Source organism: Nicotiana tabacum, chromosome 22 (genome assembly GCF_000715075.1).
Source record: "Nicotiana tabacum cultivar K326 chromosome 22, ASM71507v2, whole genome shotgun sequence".
Lineage (NCBI taxonomy): Eukaryota > Viridiplantae > Streptophyta > Magnoliopsida > Solanales > Solanaceae > Nicotiana > Nicotiana tabacum.
In genome coordinates this window covers 32,590,523-32,612,911 of record NC_134101.1, presented here as the reverse complement: position 1 = coordinate 32,612,911, position 22,389 = coordinate 32,590,523, and the positions used below count along the sequence as shown (strand labels likewise).

The 22,389-nt window shown below is 34.4% G+C and overlaps 2 protein-coding genes across 2 annotated transcripts; both read right to left on the bottom strand.

Annotated features, from left to right (window-relative positions):
• Nucleotides 1-1,253: 1,253 nt before the first annotated feature.
• Nucleotides 1,254-4,515, bottom strand: LOC107760833 (transcription factor bHLH18-like). The gene is made up of 3 exons (XM_016578935.2): nucleotides 3,999-4,515; nucleotides 2,722-3,114; nucleotides 1,254-1,349 (listed from the first exon to the last, which is right to left on the bottom strand). The coding sequence occupies exons 1-3, from the start codon at nucleotides 4,431-4,433 to the stop codon at nucleotides 1,254-1,256; spliced, it is 924 nt and encodes a 307-aa protein (XP_016434421.1). The 5' UTR covers nucleotides 4,434-4,515.
• Nucleotides 4,516-9,774: 5,259 nt separating this feature from the next.
• On the bottom strand, nucleotides 9,775-18,551 carry LOC107760834 (uncharacterized). The gene is made up of 7 exons (XM_016578936.2): nucleotides 17,893-18,551; nucleotides 12,478-12,530; nucleotides 11,988-12,080; nucleotides 11,691-11,914; nucleotides 11,043-11,109; nucleotides 10,268-10,378; nucleotides 9,775-10,115 (listed from the first exon to the last, which is right to left on the bottom strand). The coding sequence occupies exons 1-7, from the start codon at nucleotides 18,335-18,337 to the stop codon at nucleotides 10,092-10,094; spliced, it is 1,017 nt and encodes a 338-aa protein (XP_016434422.1). The 5' UTR covers nucleotides 18,338-18,551; the 3' UTR covers nucleotides 9,775-10,091.
• Between the last annotated feature and the right edge of the window lie 3,838 nt (nucleotides 18,552-22,389).

Here is a 22,389-nt window from a genome sequence, read left to right as displayed (position 1 = left end):
AAAATTCGTGAGCAAAAATCAATTTTGTCCCCGAAGTAAACAATTTGATACCAAAGTAATTGATTGCTCCTAAATAAATTGGATTGGTCTCCAAGTAATTTTCATATTAACTAGACACCCACAATTACTATTCTTATTTTACAACAAAAATCAATCCTATCCAAAAACCCTAGCCGCTTAACCAAGAATCCGAGCCGCTGTGTCTACCATTAATTAAGTATTTGATGCAAATGGTTGGTCCTCCAATTAATGGGAGTACTTGCTTGGGGAGGCAACAGAACTTATTAACAAGACAAAGTCAAAAGGTGCATCTCTATTGCTTCCTACTGATGTAGTGTGATAACAGACAAGTTTGGCGCTAATATTAATACTAGCAAGGTTGTTACATTAGCATCATGATATCCCAGTCCCACGTACTCCCTCCGTCTCAAATTATCTGTCATGTTTCTATTTTACACGCCCCTTAAAAAATATTAATTAGGAGGATGGTTAGACATTTCACCCTTATTTACGTCGTCTTATGATATAATATCTCTTTATTGAATATTTATTCTATTTATGTGATATCTCCATCTTGAACTATTATTATTAAGGAAAATGGGAAAAATATTGTTTTGAACTTCTAGAATGACAACTATTTTGAAATAACTATGTTTAGAAAGCATGATAGCTAATATGAGACGGAGAGAGTAATTGAATAGGATATATTGAACCTGATGCTACTAAAAGTGCTTTATATGTAAAAGAAGCGTTTATAATTTATATAGTTGAGGCTTTTGGTCAAGCTTGTAGGAAAGCAAAAGCTGAAAAATATAGTTGCCTTTACTCGTAAGCACTTTTGGAAACCAAGCACAAATTGATGCTAGCTAAACAAAAATTACTTTCCAAAATCATTCTTTGGAAAGTACTGATGATAAAAAATATTTTACAAAACTTTTTTGAGTTTCACCAATTTTGTTTTAAACCCTGTACATACTGCTTTAGTAAATAAAATTCTTTTAATTATCAGAAAAGCTTTTTTTTTAAAGCTAAACCAAACAGGCTATAAATAACATTGGTCTAAGAAGCTCGAAGAACCGTTAATCGCTCAAGAAATTTTATTGCTCAACAATATGTCCGTACAACAACATTCTTGGCTCAAAAGGCAACTGCAGTACAAAGCATGAATTCGGGTCCAATTATTCTCCTAATTTCAAACAAAATCGAATATAGAGTAACTAAATTGAACATAAGAGAATGTTTGGAAAGTCCGATTAGTCCGCCAAGCCTGGCATATTTGATGTACTAGGAAGAGCAAACTTGAATGCGTTTTCAACATCCTGCACTCTAATATCAACATTTTGATCAATCTGCAAGAACGAATTGAATGTCATATATATTAGTAGTTCATTTGAGGCTTGACAACTTTAGCAAAGCCATTTTGGTTATCATGTAATATAATTTGACAAAGTATTGCCTTTCCACTGGGATGTACAAAGAAACCCGATAAACCGTACCAAACCGATAATCCAGTCAAATCAGAAGAAAAAAATCCCCAATTGTGGTTTGGTTTGGTATTGGAAATTGGTTTGGTTTGATTTTAACTAAAAAAGATCAAACCGAAACTAAATCAACCTGATAGTACATTTATATAATTTTTCATAAAAATATTTATTATAATGTAATTTATAAATATTTCTTAAACTTTTTCACAATTTTATCTTTTAACGTATTGTTTCAAGTTTGGACTTAACATTCTTGAATGGTAAATAAATTTTATAGCCAATAAATGTAGTAACTCAAACAAAGTTCAAATCAATACTAATGCTAACAAAAGAAATTCAATTCAACACTAGGAATGATGATAGTGTTGGATCAATATCTATTTTTTTAGTTTTTGCATTGATTTATAATGAAAATGCATAACTTAGTTTATCTTTTTCTTTAGTGCTTAGTTATGTAATTAATAGTACTTATTAGTTGTACTTATTTCAGCATGACCTATATAGTATTATTTTTTGGGGGTAAATAAAGAAATGTTATTATCAAGTTGTAAAACTGTACAACACAAAACTAAATGGCATATATAGTATTTTTAGATTATGTTAATTTTTATTAATGCCAATTAATTATTTATTTTATGCAATTTTATTATCCTTGTTATTGAATATTTTAGTATAATGCTATGACTTATCTCATATTATTGTGTTATTTTTTTGTAAAATACATTATATAATTGTCTCTTACTAGGACTAAAGAAATATTTATAGCACAAGTTACATATTTTGTGCTGTGAAGACTTTACTGGGAAAAAAACTCGAAACCCTCCCCCCCCCCCCCCCGAAAAACCTCGACTTTGTTGGTTTGGTTTATAGATTTAAAAACCCGACACCATTGGTTTGATTTGGTAATTGAAAAATCCGAACCAACCCGACTTACGTACACCCCTACTCTCCACAAAAGAAATATTCGATTACTTAATACCCTATGAGAAAAATCAAAGCTTTAAAAGTTAATTAGAAAACTACTTTTTTTAAATATAAAATTCTTTTTTTTCCTTGCCTATATTACTGTGTTCGAATAAGAAAGGTTTAATCTGCATAACCACAAAATAATTAAAGACTCACCTAGTCAGTCGAAGAAAGGCTAATATATATAAAAGTGAAATGTCTTCATTGGAAATTTGGAATATATAAAATCACGTTTTGATAGCTACAAACAAAATAAACAGTGAGAAATTACCTCAGCAAGAACGGAGATATAATGAAGAGCAATATGGTTGGATGGTGTAACTCTAATGTGGTGAATAGTAAGATGTAGCTTTTCCATTATTCCAGCAATTATTGTGAAAATACTCCGCATTTCTTTACTGCAATGGATTCCTATGAGTACATTCTTATCTAGAATTTGAACCTTGATATCATTCTGATCAGGTTTGGATTCATCAAAATTCTTAGCAAGAATAGAGTTGTCATCAGATGTAGTAGCAGCAAAAGAATATTGTTTTTGTACTGTGGAAGTTGATTCAATCAAGTTTCTACTCTTTGTCGTCCCAGCTTCCTCTAAAGCCCTAACACGTCCTTGAAGTTCTCCTATGTACTTGATTGAATCTTCAAGAATTGAAGCTTTGTCCAACTGATCAAGCAAATATTACAAAAGATACTTCAAGTGTTAGGTTAGCCATATATCCCATAAAATAAATAAAATAAAAGCCAGCCCAATGTACGAATCATTCCGCGTTCACATGATCGCACACTGAGGGGGTGTGATGTAGTCAGCCTACCCTAATGCAAGTATCAGTGACTGATTCTACGACTCGAACTCGTGACCAATATAGATCACGGAGAGAGCTTTACTTTTACTCCAATGCTCCCTTTCAACATATACCCATAGAGATGGTAGAATTTAAAATAAGCAGTAAACTATGTTACTTTTAGTTATAGTTGGTATTTCTTGTTTATTTTGTGTTCATTAGTATGCCATTGAAGAAAAGAACAGGCAAAGCAGTGAAAATAAAGGGAATAGCCCCACTCTCTCCAAATTTTTTTCTCAAAGATTATAAGCTTGGAATAACTTCCTCAATTTCAAAACATAGATCCAATGGAGTATTAATCTATTAAGAATATGAAAAGGGTAGCCTGATGCACAAAGTATCTCGCATGAAATTCATGTAGGGTCCAAGGAAAGGCTGCACCTCAAGTGATATGAGGTGGACAGCCTACCCTAATACAAGCATTAGTGACTGCTTCCACAGCTCGAATTTGTGACCTATATATCACATGAAGATAACTTTACGGTTGATTCAAGGCTCCCATAAATTTATCAAGAACATGAAATAACATAAATCATGAGTTCTAAGATATAAGTATTACTTTACCCTGTACGCATGGATTGGTTTAGTTTACAAATAGAACTGACTGCAGAATCATATATCTATTAAAACGTGACACTAGAGAACTACCCTAAACCTAGTTGTACTAGTAACCTATAAAGAGAGACTTTATTGAAATTAGAAATACCTTCTTGAGATCAGGGATACTTTTGGCCAAGACAGCAAAAAGTTGTGTAAATCTTTCTCGGCGTTTCCTTTCAGCCAAAAGATGATCTTGAGATTGCAAAGGACTTCTACAAATCCTCTTAGGCATTGATGTTGTTGGTGATGAAGACTGGCTTATGACCTTTTCAGATATCATATCATAATCTAATTCATCCCCTAGAAAATTAGAGTCTGGATTTCCAAATGAAATAATGTTAGGCGAAGAAGAAGAAGAATTAGTAGAAGTAGAGGAATTAGGAGAAGAAGAAAAAGCAATTTTCGGAATTTCCATTAATGAAGAACTGCTGGGATTTTGATTAGGGTAAGATGTGAACATTTCAGAGAGTAAATTCTTAAATTCAAAAGGTTCTTCTCCACCAGCTGTATTTTCAAGGTTATTGAAGCTTGCATTTTCCATGGCTAAATTTACAGAAGTAGAAGAGAAAAAGAGAAATATTGTCAAGAGAAAACGAACGCTAGCTTTGAATTTTTTTCAGCTGTACATTTCCAATTCAAAATGGATAAATTGTTTTCTTATATACTATATATAGAAACTGACCCTAACGTGTGAACAGTCTTTTTCTTATGGATGGCGTGTCGTCCTTATTAGAAGTTGAAGGAAATAATTCCTTGCTTTACATGCTGATTGAAAAAGATATATAGTTGAGGATGAAAGGCGAGGAAATATTTTTATGGGAAAAGGCCCAAATATACTCCTTTACTTTCGAATTTTGTTTACATTTAACCTCCGTTATACTATCCAGCCAAATTTACCCGCATCAACAGTAAACATTTAAAAATTACCCTTTGATGTATTAAGTAATCCAAAATCTCTCAAATTACTTTTATTTAAATCACTTATTGTTCTTCTTGTTCCACTATTTTCAGAAATTACTATTGATGTGAATGCTAAAGTTACTAGACTATATAAATTATTCATAAATATTTTTAATTACCAATGCACCCACTTCTCTTCTTGTAATGATGGGTTTGGAATTGGTTTAATTTTTTTTTTCAACCATATACACACGGTAGAATTCAGTGGGTCTATTTATTGTGAATTATATGCAGCCGATCACCATGTATGTACATGTATTATATTTAAATATATTTTATCATTGTCTGGTTAGTATAGAGTTCGATCAACTAACTTAAGAGTGCACAATGTGTAGGCATTTGATTAAAGTAAAGTTGAATTCGACAATGTAAAGTCTCCGAGGAACTTCAACTTCAATCACTAATACTTGTAAATTCTCCATACATTTGGTGCAACGAATTCATTAAAATTGGGATGTTGTAAATACTTTTAGAATTTAGACAAGCTACCTAATTTAGATTTTTCAAATAACTATATTTTGTTTATTAACTGTTGTATTATTTAATATTTTTTCTCTTATTTTTTTCTCCAATTCAGAGAGCATGTAAATGCCAATTATTTTGATATTAGTGGACCAAGAAGAAGAATCAGTAACTTAATTAAAATGATTTGGGAGATTCCGGGTCACCTGACGGACTGAGGGATAATTTTTAAAAGTTTGCTGATTGTAGGGATAAATTTGGCCCGATAGTATAACGATAGGGGTAAATTTGGCTGGATAATATAACGGAGGTTAAATATAGACAATATCTGAAAGTAGAGGGGTATATTTGGCCTGTTTCCCTATTTTTATTATTGGTTTGTTATAAATTATATACAAGGATATTTTTCATAATGCAAATGGTTTAGCAACAGTAGTGTACCTATCTTGGTTTGAAATATATAATTTGGATTAAAAGATAAAATTAGCCTTTGTCTTTTCTCAGACCCATCATTATCAGTTCAACACCGTGCATATCTCATTTTCAATACAAAGAATCAAATATTTGATGAAAAACAATAATCTCTGTATTATTATTAATTTGATACTACTAATCTCCATTTAACAATCCTTGCATAAGTGTAAAATGAAAATGATGGAACTAAAAACGTTTTAAATCTAAAAAAAGTGGCGTTCCTTTTTAAACAAATTTAAAAAAAAAAAAGAATTAAGATAGATAAATTGACACTAATGGAGTATTATCATCTGCACACTGACCGTGTAAAAAATATATTCCATCTGTTTCAAACAGATTGTTACTATTTCCTTATTAGTCTATTTAAAAAAGATTGGTACCTTTCAATATTTTTTTAATAATAAGTATTTATAACCACACAAATGCTATGGTAGGATTCAGTCCACAAGTTTCAAAAGTTTTACAACAACACAAATGTTATGACTTATTTAAGACCGTATACCTCAAAAGTCTTCCCTTATTTATTAAAGTTTGTATCAAGTTAAACTAAGACAATCTTTTTGAAGCGGAGGGAGTATACATTATACTACTAGATCAATCATTTAATTAGATATAATTATCTACAATAAGTGAAATTAGTAAATTGAAGAATAATATAAGACTATATTTCTTAAGCTGCCTCAAAGTTGGCTCCCTATTTTATTTTATTTTTGTTCCTTTTGTTTTCTCTCTTAATCTTTCACAAAAATTGTTAATAGCAGTTATCTTCAATTTTAAAAACAGATTCAGTTGGTCTATCAAAATAGATTGATGATGCTTAGAGATATACAGTATCTTGATGTATTTTTTCTCGGATCTCTTCCAAGATTTTCCATTTTTTGAGATTTATTGGGTTTGTTTAATCTGTTTTTTTATTATCTGAATATGGTTGTGATGATTTCCACAGGTTCCATAAGTCATATATAATTAATTAATTAGTTGGCATCATTGTGAATATATATTCATTTCTCGGATTATCGTTTCATTTCAGTATGGGATATCCTTAGATTATCCTTAATTTTAAGAGTACCAACTCCTTTTGACTTGAAAATTTGATGTCTTTGTGACTAAAAGTAAAGATCTACCCTTAAGGATTATTTGTTGATATTAAGAACTAAACAACTTGAAGGAGATTATATGGTCAAAATTTAATTTGCCACATTGTCCAAGTTGTATGCTCTAAGGTAGGGTACAAATGAAACCGACAAACCGTACCAACTCGATAATTTGAGTCAAACCGAGAAAAAAAACCCGATTATGGTTTGGTTTGATTTGGTTTGGTATTGGAAAAAAAAACTCGACCATATTTGGTTTGATTTGGTTTTAATTAAAAAGAGTCAAACCGAAACCAAACCAACCCGACATTATATGTATATAAGTTTTAAATATATTTAATACATAAAAATATTTATGGTAGTGTAGTTGATAAATATTTCTTAAGTTTTTTTATAGTTTTATCTTTTAACGTATTATTTCAAGCTTGTGCTTATAACTTTTGGATGCTCCAATAAGTTTTATAATCCATAAATGTATAACTCAAATAAATCCTAAATCAAAATCAAATCAATACTAATGCTAATAAAAGACATTCAATTCAATCGTACTATGAATGAAAATAGTGTTGGATATCTATTTTTTAGTTTTTTCATGATTTAGATAAAATGTATAACTTATTTTTCTTTTAGTGGTTAGTCATGCAAATAATAGTACTTATTAGTCATAATTTTAAATTATATTTGTTTTCATTATGGCTTATTAATAATATTTATTTTATGCGATTTTATTATCTTTATTGTTGAATATTTTAGTACAATGTCATGACTCATCTCATATTTCTGTTATTTTATTGAAAAATACCTTATATAGTTCTGTCTTACGAGGATTAAAGAAATATTTGCATCACAAATTTTACATTTTGTGCTATGAAGACTTTATGAAAAAAAAAACTGAAAAAACCCGAAAATCCGAAAAATCCGAGAAAAACCGATATTAAAAAACCCGACTTTTATTGGTTTGGTTTGGTATTTAGATTTAATAACCCGATACAATTGGTTTGGTTTGGTAATTAGAAAATCCGAACCAACCCGACCCATGTACACCCCTACCCTTAGGTTTATTATATATCCACGTCTGAAAAAGAAAGAAAAAAAAAACTTTGTAGGAAATGTAGAGGAAGTATTAGAGGATGCAAAAAAGTATTCTATCTTTTGTTTTCCCTCTTATAATTGTTTTCGCAAATTGTTAACAATTCTATTTATCAGCATTAATAATCTTCAATTTTGAAAAACACATTTAGTTAAGCTTACAAAATTGCATAGATGACGTTTATCATATGTATAATATCTGGATGTAGATTACTTGTCAGCTTCTTCCAAGATTTCGCATCGTTTGAGATTTAATCTAGTGGTTATTTAAATTTCTGATTCTTAAGCTGAATATGGTTGTGATGATCTTTCTCAAGATCTATAATTCATATCTTAATGTCCTGGTGTTATTGTTATATCATCGTTAATATTAACGTTTCATTACAATAAGGCTTGTCTTTTATTTATACAAGTGTATGTACCAACTCCTTTTGACTATAAAATTTTAGTATCTTTGGAGTCTTTGGACAAAGAGAGAGAGAGAGAGAGGGATTATTTGCTGATATAATTAAGACCTAAACAACTTGAAGCAGATGATATGCCTCTAATTTTAAATTGATGTTCTCCCAACTAGCAGATATATATAAAAAGATCTTTAGAAAATAGAGGATATATAAAACAGTTAGATGTATAATATTTTAGAAAATTGTAAAGGACATGAACAAAATTTGCAGTCTTCTATTTGGGGTATCTCTTTGCAGTTTAATCGAACTCACGCTCAGAGGTGAGCCTAGGATTTGAAGGTCGGTTCACCTTAACTTTAATATAAATTTGTGAATTTAAAGGCCGCGGGTGCACCCTACCTTTTAATGTAAATTTTGTCACTGGCGACTGAGACCGTATAAAATTCCTTCAGTAAATGCTTTACGCAATATACTTCCAGCTCAAATTTTGTATTCCTATGGGAGAAAATTTTCTAACGATACCCTGGAATGTCAAGTTGTTGAATTATGCACCCATTCCAATTTCAAATTGATTATTGTTATTATCATTAACATAACCAGGAGCGTATGTAATGTCATAGTACCCGATTTTGACTGTATACACGAAGCATAAATTTATGAATAAAAATCACTAAAATTGCATTAAATAATAAATATGAACCCATAACTTTAAAAATATAATAGGTTCAATACCAATTTTTTTAAAGGTTAAACTCATAAAATTTAAATTTTGGATCCGCCTCTGCTTATGCACTGGACTGCACCAAGTGGTAGCTCAAGATTATTTAATGCCATATAGAAAAATCAACAATACATGCCCTTAACTAATGGGGAACTTTAACACAGAAAACATCAAAAGAATACTTCTAAAATCTAACTTACAAATGGCATTGGACTTTGCCCATTGAATTAAAGAGATGCTACTTATTGCTTAAAATTAGGATCAGAGTTAGCAACAAGGTAATTAGACATGGGCGCCAATGGAGATACGTGCAATAACAGATATCTAAGAATACGACACTAAAAATAGAGTCAATCTTGCGGGAAATAATGACACAATGTGAAATAGCAAGGGACTAGGAATAGCAAAATCTCACTGGTCATGTCTTGTGTTGCTATAACTGAGTATAACATAAGAATCTAAGCTATATGGTTCCTCTTATGCCATCATTTCCCTTTGACTAGTGTGATGTTAATTTCTAAGTTTCTGCAGTTTCTCTCCTCATAATTAATTAATTACTGCTCGTTTTTTTATAACATTATTCTACAGAAATGTAGATCTAATTGCACTAATCTGAACATATCTGTCTTGTTCTGCTGATGGATACAAATACAATTGCACTTAGTGGTTAGTAGTGTAGTACATAGAATACCTTGCATTTTATTCACAGAAGAAGAACATTCAGCACAGTTAAAGGGTCAAAATCTTCTCTTGATTCATGTTCATTCTGTTTCTACTGAAATGGGTTGGGAAAAAGAGAAAGATAAAGGAGGAAATAAGCAAACTGGCGCTTCCATACGAAGCATCAGAACAAGGAAACTATACAGTTAAAAATAATTGAACTTTTCCTATCTGATTTTATCAACTATGTATATCTCAACTTACACTAGCCAGTTGTGCTTGTTGTCAAAGAGCACGTAAACTCTAATTGGTTAAGGCAAAACTAATTCTGCTGTCTACTCAATATCCTTCATAGCATCCTGCATTCAACAAAGAACAAGCAAGTTACAATCAACCATACCAGTCGTCCTTTCAAGATAGAAGAGGAAAAGCATGCTTAAACATATGCAAGTATCCGAATATAAGTTCAGTACGAGTATAATGTAAAAGGATCGGAAATGATCTGTGTTACCTTAGCAAGCCGTGTTACATAGGCTGCAGCAACTGCTGTAAACAATAAACCTATTCCAAGGGTCAATAGCTGTTGGTTTCCTCCTCCTAGACCAATTTTAGATTCCTCTTGCTGGAAATCAAGAAAAGTAAGATCTAGTGAGTTTATAATGATTTACTTCCTTTTCACACTAAGATGTAAATCAGAAACTTCCCAACTGAATAGAACTTAAAAGGTATTAATTTCGGAGAATAGTAAGGCCAAGAACTACAACATCTGAATCCAACACAAATTAGCACCAGATGAAGAACTACTTCATTGTCAGAAGGGAAAAAGACCATTGCCAAATAGCACAAGTCAAAATTTGTTTGGATCGCAGATGGCCAGAACATCATTTTTGTTTTCTTCAGTTACAGACTGGATTAGAAAACCTCTCCCCGTTCGAGTATTAAAACCAAATCATAATAGTTGGTTCTTAATTATGCAACTACTGTTAACTTGTCGTGAATAAATCATACACATGCCTTGTCTGTACAGAGACTGCAACTTGCACTATGTCATTCAACAAAGCAGTTTGTACTGTTTCTAGTAGACAGAAACTACTATAATTTGGAAAGTGAACACCATGTAAAGTTATTATCAACCAAAATTTACTTTGCCAACTTCTCTTAACAAGAATCTGCAACTTCCACTGCAGGATTGAGAAAATAGAATCACAGAGTCATGACTGACGATAAGAAGGGACAAGATTCACAACTAAGAGCACAAGATTTTTTTTAAAAAAAGGAAAACTCACAATAAATGCGCGGCCAAATGCACCTGCACTCACGTACGCCCATGTTCCAGGAAGCATTCCTAGCCAACTATATACAAAGATAAGATTTTATCAAGATGAAGAGCATGCCAGACAAGTTAAAAGACAGTCCTACGCAAAAAGTTTTGATGCCTTAAATGAAGTTGGCGCACGCTGCAACTTTTCAGTAGCTAGAGCATTGCAATACCTTCACATGATACCTCTATCAACATAAAGAAATGTATATTAAAGGCTATTTCCACAAGATTATGATCTGTTCTATAAAAGAATAATTTTCTTCAACAAATTTTGCGAACTCTAAACATCAACGGGAGATCAAAGATGACGGTTACTGACACCTCAGTATCACTTTACAAATGGAGAAAAAAGAAAACGGTAAATAACTTGACACTGCTTTTTTCATCCTTCAGTAGATAGTTTGAACACGGTTAATCAGCTAGCTAATTCTATTGATAAATAGCACACATCATAATATTGCTGTAACTTGGTTTCCTCTCTGAACCAATAAAGCCAAAGCCAGATAGCAAAGTAAGTAGTTTATGCGAAATACGAGTCGAAAGCACAACGAAATTGGAAATCTGACATTAGCCAATGATGAAGAAAAAAGTAAACATAGAAAACTGAGTTAACCTTCCTAAAACATATGGCACAAACTTGACCGAAGTCAGCCCGTATAGATAATTCCCAAGAGAAAAGGGAAGCAAAGGGCTCAAACGGAGAAGGGTAACAACTTTGAAACCATTTTCTCCAATTGCTTTATCAATTGCAAGAAATTTCTTGTTCCCTTCCACCAGCTTAAGAATACGTTCACGAGCAAAATATCTGGCAATCAAGAACGCAACAGTAGCAGCCACCTGAATGCATATCAAACTTTTGAGAACTTATTCTACATCATCATGCCACTATTGAACCAAATGAACAGCTTACCGTTCCACTAATGGACACAATGATGGTTCCAGTTATGGAGCCGAATAAAAGACCGGCTGACATCGTCAATGGAATAGCGGGTATTGCAAGGATCTACAAAGGCGTTGCAGCGAAAGTCAGTTCAATGTAGGAACTCTGAAAAATGACATCTCATGACATTAAATATGTTTGGAAGAACTAGAAGATTGGTCAAGTAAAGCCCAAAAATGCAAGTGTAAAATACATTGGTATCCCTGTCAGTGATAATAAGAATATGAAATCTTGCTACTTTATTTTAGTTTACAGTGCCAGCATCCTATGAGCATCTTCTAAGCCAAAAAAAAACTAGGCAAGCACCACCTTTAAGATGCGAAAGGACCATCTAACATATTATACATCCAATAAGTTACTAGTGTTTCCACACCAAAAAAACAGTATGCCATTAACAAGTACTTCGCTGGAAGTTCTTGCAAGATTTTAAGCCAACAAAAAAATAGAGTATAGTTCTTACTTCTAACCCAGCATAAACTGCAACGAAGAGTGCGTATCCAGCTGCTCCATAACCTGCCGTGTGAGGAGCCTCAGTCAAGCTGAATTTACTTTTATATAAAAATTAAAAGAAAAACTTTACATGTGATAAAACTGATGAAAGTTCAGAACATTCTTGATCTCTCAGCTTTGTTCAAAAAAGACCATCCAAAACTAAATTACAGAGCAGAGTGTAACGACCCGGCCGGTCATTTTGAGTATTATAACCCCATTCCCCCATTTACTGCTCAATTTATGCTTTATAGTTGTTTTATGACTTACCGGGTTAGTGGGTTCGGGTCCGGAAGGAATTCGGAGTGAAATAAGACACTTAGTCTCATAATTGAAAATTTAAGTTAGAAAAGTGGACCGGATATGGACCTATGTGTAAACGACCTCGGATTTGAATTTTGATGATTCCAATAGCTCTGTATGGTGATTATGGGCTTAGGAGCGTGTCCGGAATATTATTTGGAGGTCCGTAGAGGAATTAGTCTTGAAATGCCGTAAGTTGAATTTTTGGGAAGTTTGACCGGAGGTTGACTTTTTGATATCGGGGTCGGAATCCGATTCTGAAAATTTGAATACCTCCGTTATGTTATTTATGACTTGTGTGCAAAATTTGAGGTCAATCGGACGTGAATTGATAGGTTCCGGAGTCGTTCGTAGAAACTAGAAATTTCAAAATTCATTAGGCTTGAATTGGGGTGTAATTTATGGTTTTAGCGTTGTTTGAGGTGATTTGAGGGTTCGACTAAATCCGTATGATATTTTAGGACTTGTTGGTATATTTGGTTGAGGTCCCGAGGGGCTCGGGTGAGTTTTGGATGATTAACGGATCATTTTTGGCCTTGGTGAGGTTGCTCTTATATGCTGCTGCATTTTTCTGATTTTTCGCGAAGAGTGTTTTCTGAGTGTGAGGTTTTGTTCTTCGTGTCCGCGAAGGGGAGGACGCGAACGCGAAGGTATGGTCAGTGTGTGCATCGCGAACGCGTGAGAGGTGTCGCGTTCGCGAAGAGGAGTGAGGCTATTGGGGACCCCCGGGTCCTTGTTCTACGCGTTCGCGAGGTGGCAGTCGCATTCGCGAAGGTCTGAGCTAGTAAAGCTTCGCGTTCGCGAAGCCGTGGTCGCGTTCGAATCCATGGTTGTTTTTATCATTTAATTGGTGAATTAAGTTGGAAAAGTTTGAAAACCCTCTTAGTTTAAATTGAAGATTTGAGGGTCGAGTTGGGGTCGGATTTTGATAAAATTGGTATGGTTAGACTCGTGGTTGAATGGGCTTTCGGATTTTGTAACTTTTGTCGAGTTCCGAGACGTGGGCCCCACAGGCGATTTTTAAGCTAAAATTCGAATTTTTATGGAAAATTAGCATTTTCTTATGGAGTTAATTCCAATAAATTTTATTGACTGAAACGAATTATTTGTGACTAGATTCGAGGCATTCGGAGGCCGATTTGCGAGGCAAAGGCATAGCAGAGTAAAGAATTTCACTCTCTGAGGTAAGTAACAGTTTTAAATCTGGTCCTGAGGGTATGAAACCCCGGAATTTTGTATCATGTGATTATTTTGGAGGTGACGCACATGCTAGGTGACGGGCGTGTGGGCGTGCACCGAGGGAATTGTGACTTGGTCCGTCCCGTGAAACTGTAAAGTTGAATAATTTGTTGTTAGCTATATGCTCTCTATGTGTTGAAGAAATTTGACTATAAATCATGTTAGAAATCATGCTTAGGCTATGTGATATAGTACTGTTGGAACCCACAGAGGGCACGTACTTATTGAATTAATTGCTAATTTCTATCTTGTTCCCAGTCATGATTTTACTTGCGTATCATACCTCAGTCTTTCTTGATATTTGTCGATGCATTATGTTATCTTTGTTTGGGCTGATCTTTGTGATTTCTGAGAGCCCGAGAGACTAGAAAGGTTGAGGACTTAGTAAGGCCGAGGGCATGTCGGTGAGGTAAGGATATTATGGCACGTGAGTTGTCCGTGCAGGATATTATAGCACGTGAGTTGTCCGTGCAGATTATGGCGCTTGGGCTGTAGGAGCCCCTCCGCAGTCTGTACACTCTCAGTGAGCGCGGGTACCCATTGAGTGTGAGTGCTGAGGGCTGAGAGCCGAGTGATGAACTGAGTGACTGTTGCCTGAGAGGTTGTTCTTGCTTTGCATTTGTTATTGCACTTGATTGCTATCCGTCATTGTTGTGAAATCTCTGAAAGATTTTATATCCGGATTACATGAAATTGAACTGTATAAAAATTAATTTGACTTAAACTGCCGGATTTGAAAGCATGTATATTCTTTGCTGGAATTACTGAAAGTGAATTGTAACTGTGTAGCTCGTCATTATCTTAAGTTCCTTAGTTATTATTGTTACTTGCTGAGTTGGTTGTACTCATACTATACCATGCACTTCGTGTGCAGATCCAGGTGTTCCCGGACATAGCGGGTGTTGATCATTTCGCGCAGTTGATTTTCAGGAGATTCAGAGGTAGATGCCGTGTTTCGCAGACCTTGTCTCTCTTTCCCTATCTCCTTGTTTACTGTATTTTGGTCTTAGACTATTATAGACCTTATGTTCCAGATTTGTATCCATATTAGATGCTCATGTACTCAGTGACACTAGGTTTTGGGGAGTGTTCGTATCAGTATTTATGGGATTTTGTATTGTATTAAATTATTGTATTTTCAAACTTAAGAGAAATTGTGGTTTATCGAGATTATCGAATTGCCTAGTATCGAGATAGGCGCCATCACGACAGATTGGGATTTTGGGTCGTGACACAGAGATTATCAGATTATTATGAATCAAACTAGCACCAAAAACCACTAAGAAGACAACATTTCAAACAGGCCAACGAAGATATAGAAACCTTGAATTGGCAAGCAGTAACACTTGGCAAGAAGGGGAGGTTGGAAAGGGAAGAGGGCAAAAGGTAGAAATTCGCTTAATAGGCTCATTCTATCCAAGACAAGAATACCGTCTAGTATAGGATACAAAAATGGTCAGTGTATCATTCTAGAGTTAAGGTCTTTGTTGCTTCAAAGTTGGAGCTAACAAAAGATAAGATTCGAAAGCCAAGAGCCCTACAGTAAAATGGATGATTGTTTTCATTTAACATTTTCAAGTAGAAGCTTATCATCATTCAGTAAAACAAAACTCTCAACTACCAGGGAAACCATTAACTCAGACAGGATTGACAGGTTTCCAGGAGTATTTAAAAACTATCACTTTCACTATTATGCTCGATGAAGTTCAAAATGCAATAACAGATATTCCATATCTTTTTGGATCTTTCACAGTTTAAGCAAACTAATAATGGCTTTCTATCTTCACTTTACGTTCATTCCTCATTACAATTGTCTTGCCCTTGATTTAGATAGAGCTATAAAGTGGCAGCGAAAGGTGTCTGACTATCATAACAAGTCGCCCGACTAAACATTCGTAATGCGTTCAATTACAAGAATCCCAAGTAAGAAATGCAGATGAGGGATAATATTTAAGAGTTAGTCCACTCATTTGACGGGAGAGCCTTGGAGCAACGGTAAAGTTGTATTCGTTTGACCTATAGGTCACGGGTTCGAACCGTGGAAACAGGCACTAATGCTTGTATTAGGGTAGGCTGTATACATCACACCCCTGTTGATTAATGCTTCAAAGTGACAGCTTATTTAGCTCCTAGTTTTTAGCATCTGTAAAGTTAGTACTTGTTCTGTTAATTAGCATGATCATTTAGTTGGATGATAATGGTAGAAGTAGTGGGAGCATTTTATCCACTTTGTTTATTAGTTGCTTATTTTTAGCTTAAGTCAGTTGGTTGTAAGCCTATTTAAAAGGCTTCTACTGTAGCTTTTCTTATGCAATTTGATAGACTTCAAAATACTCTCTCAACTTTCCTTCTGCGTTTAATTCCCAACAACCCCTTGGAGTGCGGCCCTTCCCCGGGCCCTGCGTGAATGCGGGATGCTTTGTGCACCGGGTTGTCCTCCTCTAGTCTACTCGTTTCCTCTTAGTAATACTTGGCCATTCATGTGAAGATTGGAAACAAACTTATTTTTCACCATAGATGAACTTGGATTTGGACTTGAGTTTGGGATTAAAATTAAAAGGATCCTGACTCAAATTAATTTTTTGTTGAACAGTTATTAGCAGAATGACTTATCTGTTCTAAATGATGGCAACCTTTTGAAACTGTACAACTGTTTAAGGTAACTGTTCACATTCTTCAAATAAGAATGTGTTCCACCTCAAACACTAGTACTTCTCTGATAACCGTAATGGGCTTCATGTATCCTACAAAGAAAGTTCATTTGCTTATCCCAGATGTCAAGCAATCAGTATTTTGAGAAAGTATTTATATACATCTTGAACCTTCTCTGTTTTCAATGGGGCTGAGTGTTGGCCAGTCAAGAACTCCAATGTCCAGAAGATGAAAGTAGCAGGGATGATGATGCTGAGATGTATGTGTGGGCATGCCAGGAGAGATAAGATCAGGAATGAAGTTATTCAGGACAAAGCGGGACTGGCCCCGTGGAGGACAAGATGCGGGAGTTGAGGCTGAGATGGTTCGAGCACATTAGGAGGTGTGAGAGGTTGTCCATGGCGGATTTGAGAAGAGGTAGAGGTAAGCCAAAGAAGTACTAGGAAAAGGTGACTAAGCAAGACATGGCGTTGCTTCGGCATACTGAGGACATTACCATTGATAGGAGAGTGTGGAGGTCGAGAATTAAGGTAGAAGGCTAGTAGGTAGTCGAGAATTTTCCCTTTCCTTACCTCTTGTATTTTCATATTCTTAGATCTCTATTAGGTCCGGTTGTTTTGTTCGCTTCAATTATTCGTATTTCCTGTTGTTACTGTTTGGTACTACTTCTTCTTTTTCTTTTATCTTTCTTCTTCTTCTTCTTCCTTCTTCTTCTTCTCACCTTTTCCTAAGCTCTCTACCCTTACTATGTAGGGGTAATGTCTGTGTACACATTACCCTCCCAAGACCCCACTGTAGTATCAAACTGAATTTGTTATTGTTATTGTTGTTAGCACCAAAACCAGCTGAAAAAAGCTCATTAGCTCAGACGAACTTAATACCCTGAACCATTATCCGCTAAATGGGATGTGCTTGGGAATTTTGCAAGCTTCAGACTTTAATTGGTTCATGCAATCCATATATATTTTCTGTTACGATCAACTTTAGTTGTTGTGCCTAGTGTCCGACACCTAATATCCACAACCACTAAGGGAAAGACAACACCAATACCAAGAATATTGTTACTTATCAATTAAAAAAAGAAGGAACAATAACAAGAATTGTTGAAGTAAATGGTAATATAACAAGGTTCAAATACTGGTGCTATGCCATTAAAGGTGGAAAACTAATAGGAAAATTCATATGAAATTACCTTCAATAAAGCCAGAAAACTGGTTCAAGAAAGCATTGATCTGGTCCTTGTATATGTACCCAACAGTTCCAAATCCACCAATCACACCCACAATCAAAAGACCAGCCAAAATGGTACCTTTAATAGCAGTATTATCATCATCTCCTAATCCACTATCCCTCTCACTCTCACTCTCATAATCATCATCATCATTTTTGGGGTTCAAATTAAGCAGCTTCCTGAAGCTCTGGGGAGATTTATTTGGTGTTTTCAAAAGGGTCTGCTGTTTCTTGGTTTCCCTTAGGGAAGAACATGGTTTCAAGAAATGAAAGCGTTTGGGCTTAAAACTATACAGAAATGAATTAACAGATGAATTTGAAAGGGAAAATTGAATATTGGTTCCTTGTTGAAAAGGAGGCAAAAGGGTAACACATAGAGGTGTTCTGCTCAAATCAATGGTGGGCATTTCAGATGATAAATTAAAGGGACTGGAAAGTTGCTTCCTTTTTGAATTTCCTCTTCTTTTTGTTCTTGATTGTTTTTGCTAAGGTTGTTTTGAGTTCATTTAAAGTGTTTTTTGAGGACTGCTATCTGCGGATTGTGAAATTTGTGTTGGTTGTGCCATGTAAGAATGGAAGATTGTAGAATCTACTATTGGTTCTGTGCTTTGATTCGGTATAAGATTTGTGATGTGGGGAATAATGATATTGACTTTTGGTGATTGAATGAAATCTGTGTTTCTTGTTGAAGCACGTGTTTTTTCTCTCTTTATTCTCAGAATATTTTTCTCAAGACTCTTTTAGTTAAATGAAATGCTCAATTTCCTTAAGGCGGAAAAAGGGGAAAAAGGAAGCAAATTTACTTTTCAAGTGGGAGGAAATAAAAACATTGTTTGTCATTTTTTACTTTGTTTAGAAGAATAGAATAAAATTAGTAATGAAATTATTCGGGATAAAGTGGGAGTGGCTCCCATGGAGGACAGGATGTGGAAAGCGAGATTAAGATGGTATAGACATGTGAAGAGGAGAGACACAAATGCTCGAGTAAGGAGGTGCGAAGGTTGGCCTTGGTAGGTCTGAAGAGAGATAGAGGTAGGCCAAAGAAATATTGGGGAGAGGTGATTAAACATGATATGATACTGCTCTAACTTACTGAGGACATGATTGATAGGAGAGTATGTAGGTCAAGAATTAGTGTTAGTCTTGTATTTTCTTATTCTTAAGTTTCTATTAGTACCTATTATTTCTTTCACTTCGATTTTCTTATTATCTTCGTGTTGTTTTTTCCGCTTATTATTAATGCTTCTTTTTCATCTTTACTTGAACCGATAGTCTAAGGCTGCATACATACTATCTTTCCCAAATTTTACTTGTGAAATTATAGTGAGCTTGTTATTGTTATTGTTAGAAAAGAAGAATAAAATAATGAAATATTATGTTCGAACAGGATAATAAATTTTACAAATTAATTATAATTCAACTATTATTATTGAACATTTTAATAGCTTGCTTTTAATTGTCTTACTATTTTCTTTGGAGTCGATATATAATGCCCCGTTTGTCCATAAAAAAATTAATTTTTTTTTCAAAAATATTTTTGTCGATGAAAATTTTGCAAGTTTTTGAAATTTTTTTGAAAATGAGTTTTTCAAAAACCAAAAAGCGGTTTTTATCACTTTTTCAAATTTTCAAAAATTTTCTCACTCACACAACTACAACATTTTTTCAAGTGAAATGCATGTCCAAACATAATTTCAAATTTCAAATAACAATTTTCAACTTAACTTCAAATACTACCTTTTTTCAAAATTTACAATTTTTATGTCCAAACGCCTACTACGTTATGATTTTCTTCTTGAGTTGTTACCACTCCTCTCCAGTTTTCCTTGAAAAGCATAACATTCCATCAAAAATGCCTTCGTATGCTATGAATCTGATGGGATAAAACATTTTACTACTTTTCTCATGAAAATTATTTACTATTTCCGTAAGTAGAAACGTTTTTTCTTACTTTCAATTTTTCTCTTTTTCTTTTGATTCTACCAATGAGTGTAGAGGGATAAACTTTGATGAAATTGAGTGCTCTGCACCTAAATAGTGAAGTGAAGTTACACTAAGCTATACATAATTCCAATTTTTTTTTAAAATTAACTTATGTTAAATTCCAATAAGTTCCAATGTCCCAATTTCCTTTGCACTATTTAAAAATATTTTTAAATAAGATTGTATTTCTAGACTTAGAATGGACAATTGATACATCAGGAGCTAGTGGCGAGAGATAAGTTAAGACAAAGGATATATCCCAAGAGGGATTATGCAGAATATATATATATATATATATATATATATATATATATATATATATATATATATATATATGTTTCATTCTTTTTGCCTTAATGAGATATTCTTTTAGTGGCTACGTAATTAAACATTCTGATTTAATTATTAAGCTCGACAAATAGTGACAAAAACAAGACAAATTTACATACCGTAGCCGACCTCAAAATAATAGTTGAGAAATGTATATTTTTTATATTTAACCAAATATTTTAAAAGCCCAACAAACAAGGTAGGACAAAGGTACACAAAAATGGTATAGAAATAACACCAAGTAGCCATTCTAGAGGGCTGTTATCTACGAATTAGTCAATGTATCCTGAATTTCAGTTTATCAGTTTAATTTTTCAGGACACAAAGTCTTGAAACTAAGATTTTTAGTTCAAATTCTAAGAAAAAATAAATATTGGCTAATCCCTAAATAGCAGCCATATGAATGACTATTTGTGTATTTCCCCCAAAAATGGTTGGTTAGTGTGATGAGAATGAGCAATTATAAGACGCGAAACTTGAACTTAACTCTAAGCTCTAATGGAGGAAAAACGGAGGAGGTGTGAGAGAGAGAGACATCTGGGAAGCTTCCAGAAAATGGAACTATGAATAAAATGAAATCCTCAACAATTACAAGTACCCTACTCCTATATATACACACTGATAGCTGGACACAGCTGGACTGGGCAAGTGGAAAGCAAAAACTGCAACTAACTACCGGAAATGTAACTAACTATCTCTAACTAACTAACTAACTATCGGAAGCATAACTAACTACCTAACTAACTGATTCATACAGTGCAGTAGTGCAGTCTGCTATCTTTCCAAAATAAATACATATCTCAACACCCCTCCCTCAAGTTAGAGGAGAGGGACTCACAGCCAACTTTCCAAGAAGAGATGAGTGTTTGAGCCCTGTGAGTGATTTAGTAAAAATGTCAGCCAATTGTTTATGAGTGGATATGTAATGTAGATCAACAAGCCCTTTGTTGAGCTTATCCCGCACAAAATGACAATCAACTTCTATGTGTTTGGTCCGCTCGTGAAACACTGGATTTCTTGCTATTTGCATGGCGGCTTGGCTATCACAAAAGACTGGTATTGGCAATTGTAATGGGACAGTCAACTCTTGAAGCAATTGGGACAACCAAACCAGTTCTCCCACCGCCTTTCATGCTGATCTATATTCAGCTTCCGCTGAGGACAGGGATACAGTCAACTGCTTCTTGGATTTTTAGCTGATGGGGGTACTCCCAAGCATTATGACAAACCCACATACTGATCTTCTAGACTCGAGGCAAGCTGCCCAATCTGAGTCGCAAAAGGCTTTAACTGTGTAGTCTCTTGTGCTGGAGAAAAACAGTCCTAAAGTGGGATTCCCTTTTAGATATCTTAGAATATGAAAGGCAACTTTCTAATATGTGTCTCTTGAGCTCTGCATGTACTGGCTTAGATGCTACACACTGTAAGCAATATCGAGTCGGGTGTTAGTGAGAAAATTCAATTTTCCTATCAATTTTCTGTAGTGAGATGGGTCATCTAGTAAGACCCCATCATCTGCTCTAAGTTTGATTGAGGAGTCTAAGAGGTGAGGACATTAGAGAGCAACTCAGACAGCCTGCAGAAGTATGCAAGAAAACTTAGTGAATATGACAAAGCAATATAATTGTACAGTCAAGGAATGTACAGAAATCAGGTTGAACTTGAAACTAGGTACAAAGAGGACCCTTTTAAGGTAAATTTGGGACTTAGAACTACGTCACCAATCAAGGTTACTTTTACTTTATAGCCATTTGGTAAGGTAACAAGAAAGGGATACATCAAGGTCTTGGTGTTGGTTAGCGAAGATTTATTGAATGTCATATGGTTTGTGGCTCCAGAATCTAAGATCTATGTGTGAGCAACAGTTTTAAAGTCTTTACATGATTGATATCTAGGTTCAATAGAGGAAGAACATGCAACTATACCTGTAAAGTTTACAGCTCCACTGGCTATATTGGCATTCCCAAAGTGATCTCCTATGTTGTTGTTGCTATTGGCTTGAAAATTCTCCAGGATACTGAGGAGTTGCCCATATTGCTCATTTGTCAAATTGTGCACTGCTCGACCTTGCTCCAGAGTAGTGCCTTCAATATATTCAATGTTTCCTCTTTCACTTGGTGCACCAAACAAACACATTTGCAGCATA

Bases quoted from the DNA above. Each gene is read 5' to 3' on its own strand.
- LOC107760833 (XM_016578935.2), bottom strand. From the start codon at position 4,433: ATGGAAAATGCAAGCTTCAATAACCTTGAAAATACAGCTGGTGGAGAA. The intron at 3,115-3,998 runs GTATTTCTAATT...TTGCTTGATCAG, and splicing joins GTATCCCTGATCTCAAGAAG to TTGGACAAAGCTTCAATTCT. The intron at 1,350-2,721 runs GTAATTTCTCAC...TCGTTCTTGCAG, and splicing joins ATATCTCCGTTCTTGCTGAG to ATTGATCAAAATGTTGATAT.
- LOC107760834 (XM_016578936.2), bottom strand. From the start codon at position 18,337: ATGCCCACCATTGATTTGAGCAGAACACCTCTATGTGTTACCCTTTTG. The intron at 11,915-11,987 runs GTAAGCTGTTCA...ATATGCATTCAG, and splicing joins TTGTGTCCATTAGTGGAACG to GTGGCTGCTACTGTTGCGTT. The intron at 10,116-10,267 runs GTAACACAGATC...TGTTGAATGCAG, and splicing joins ATGTAACACGGCTTGCTAAG to GATGCTATGAAGGATATTGA.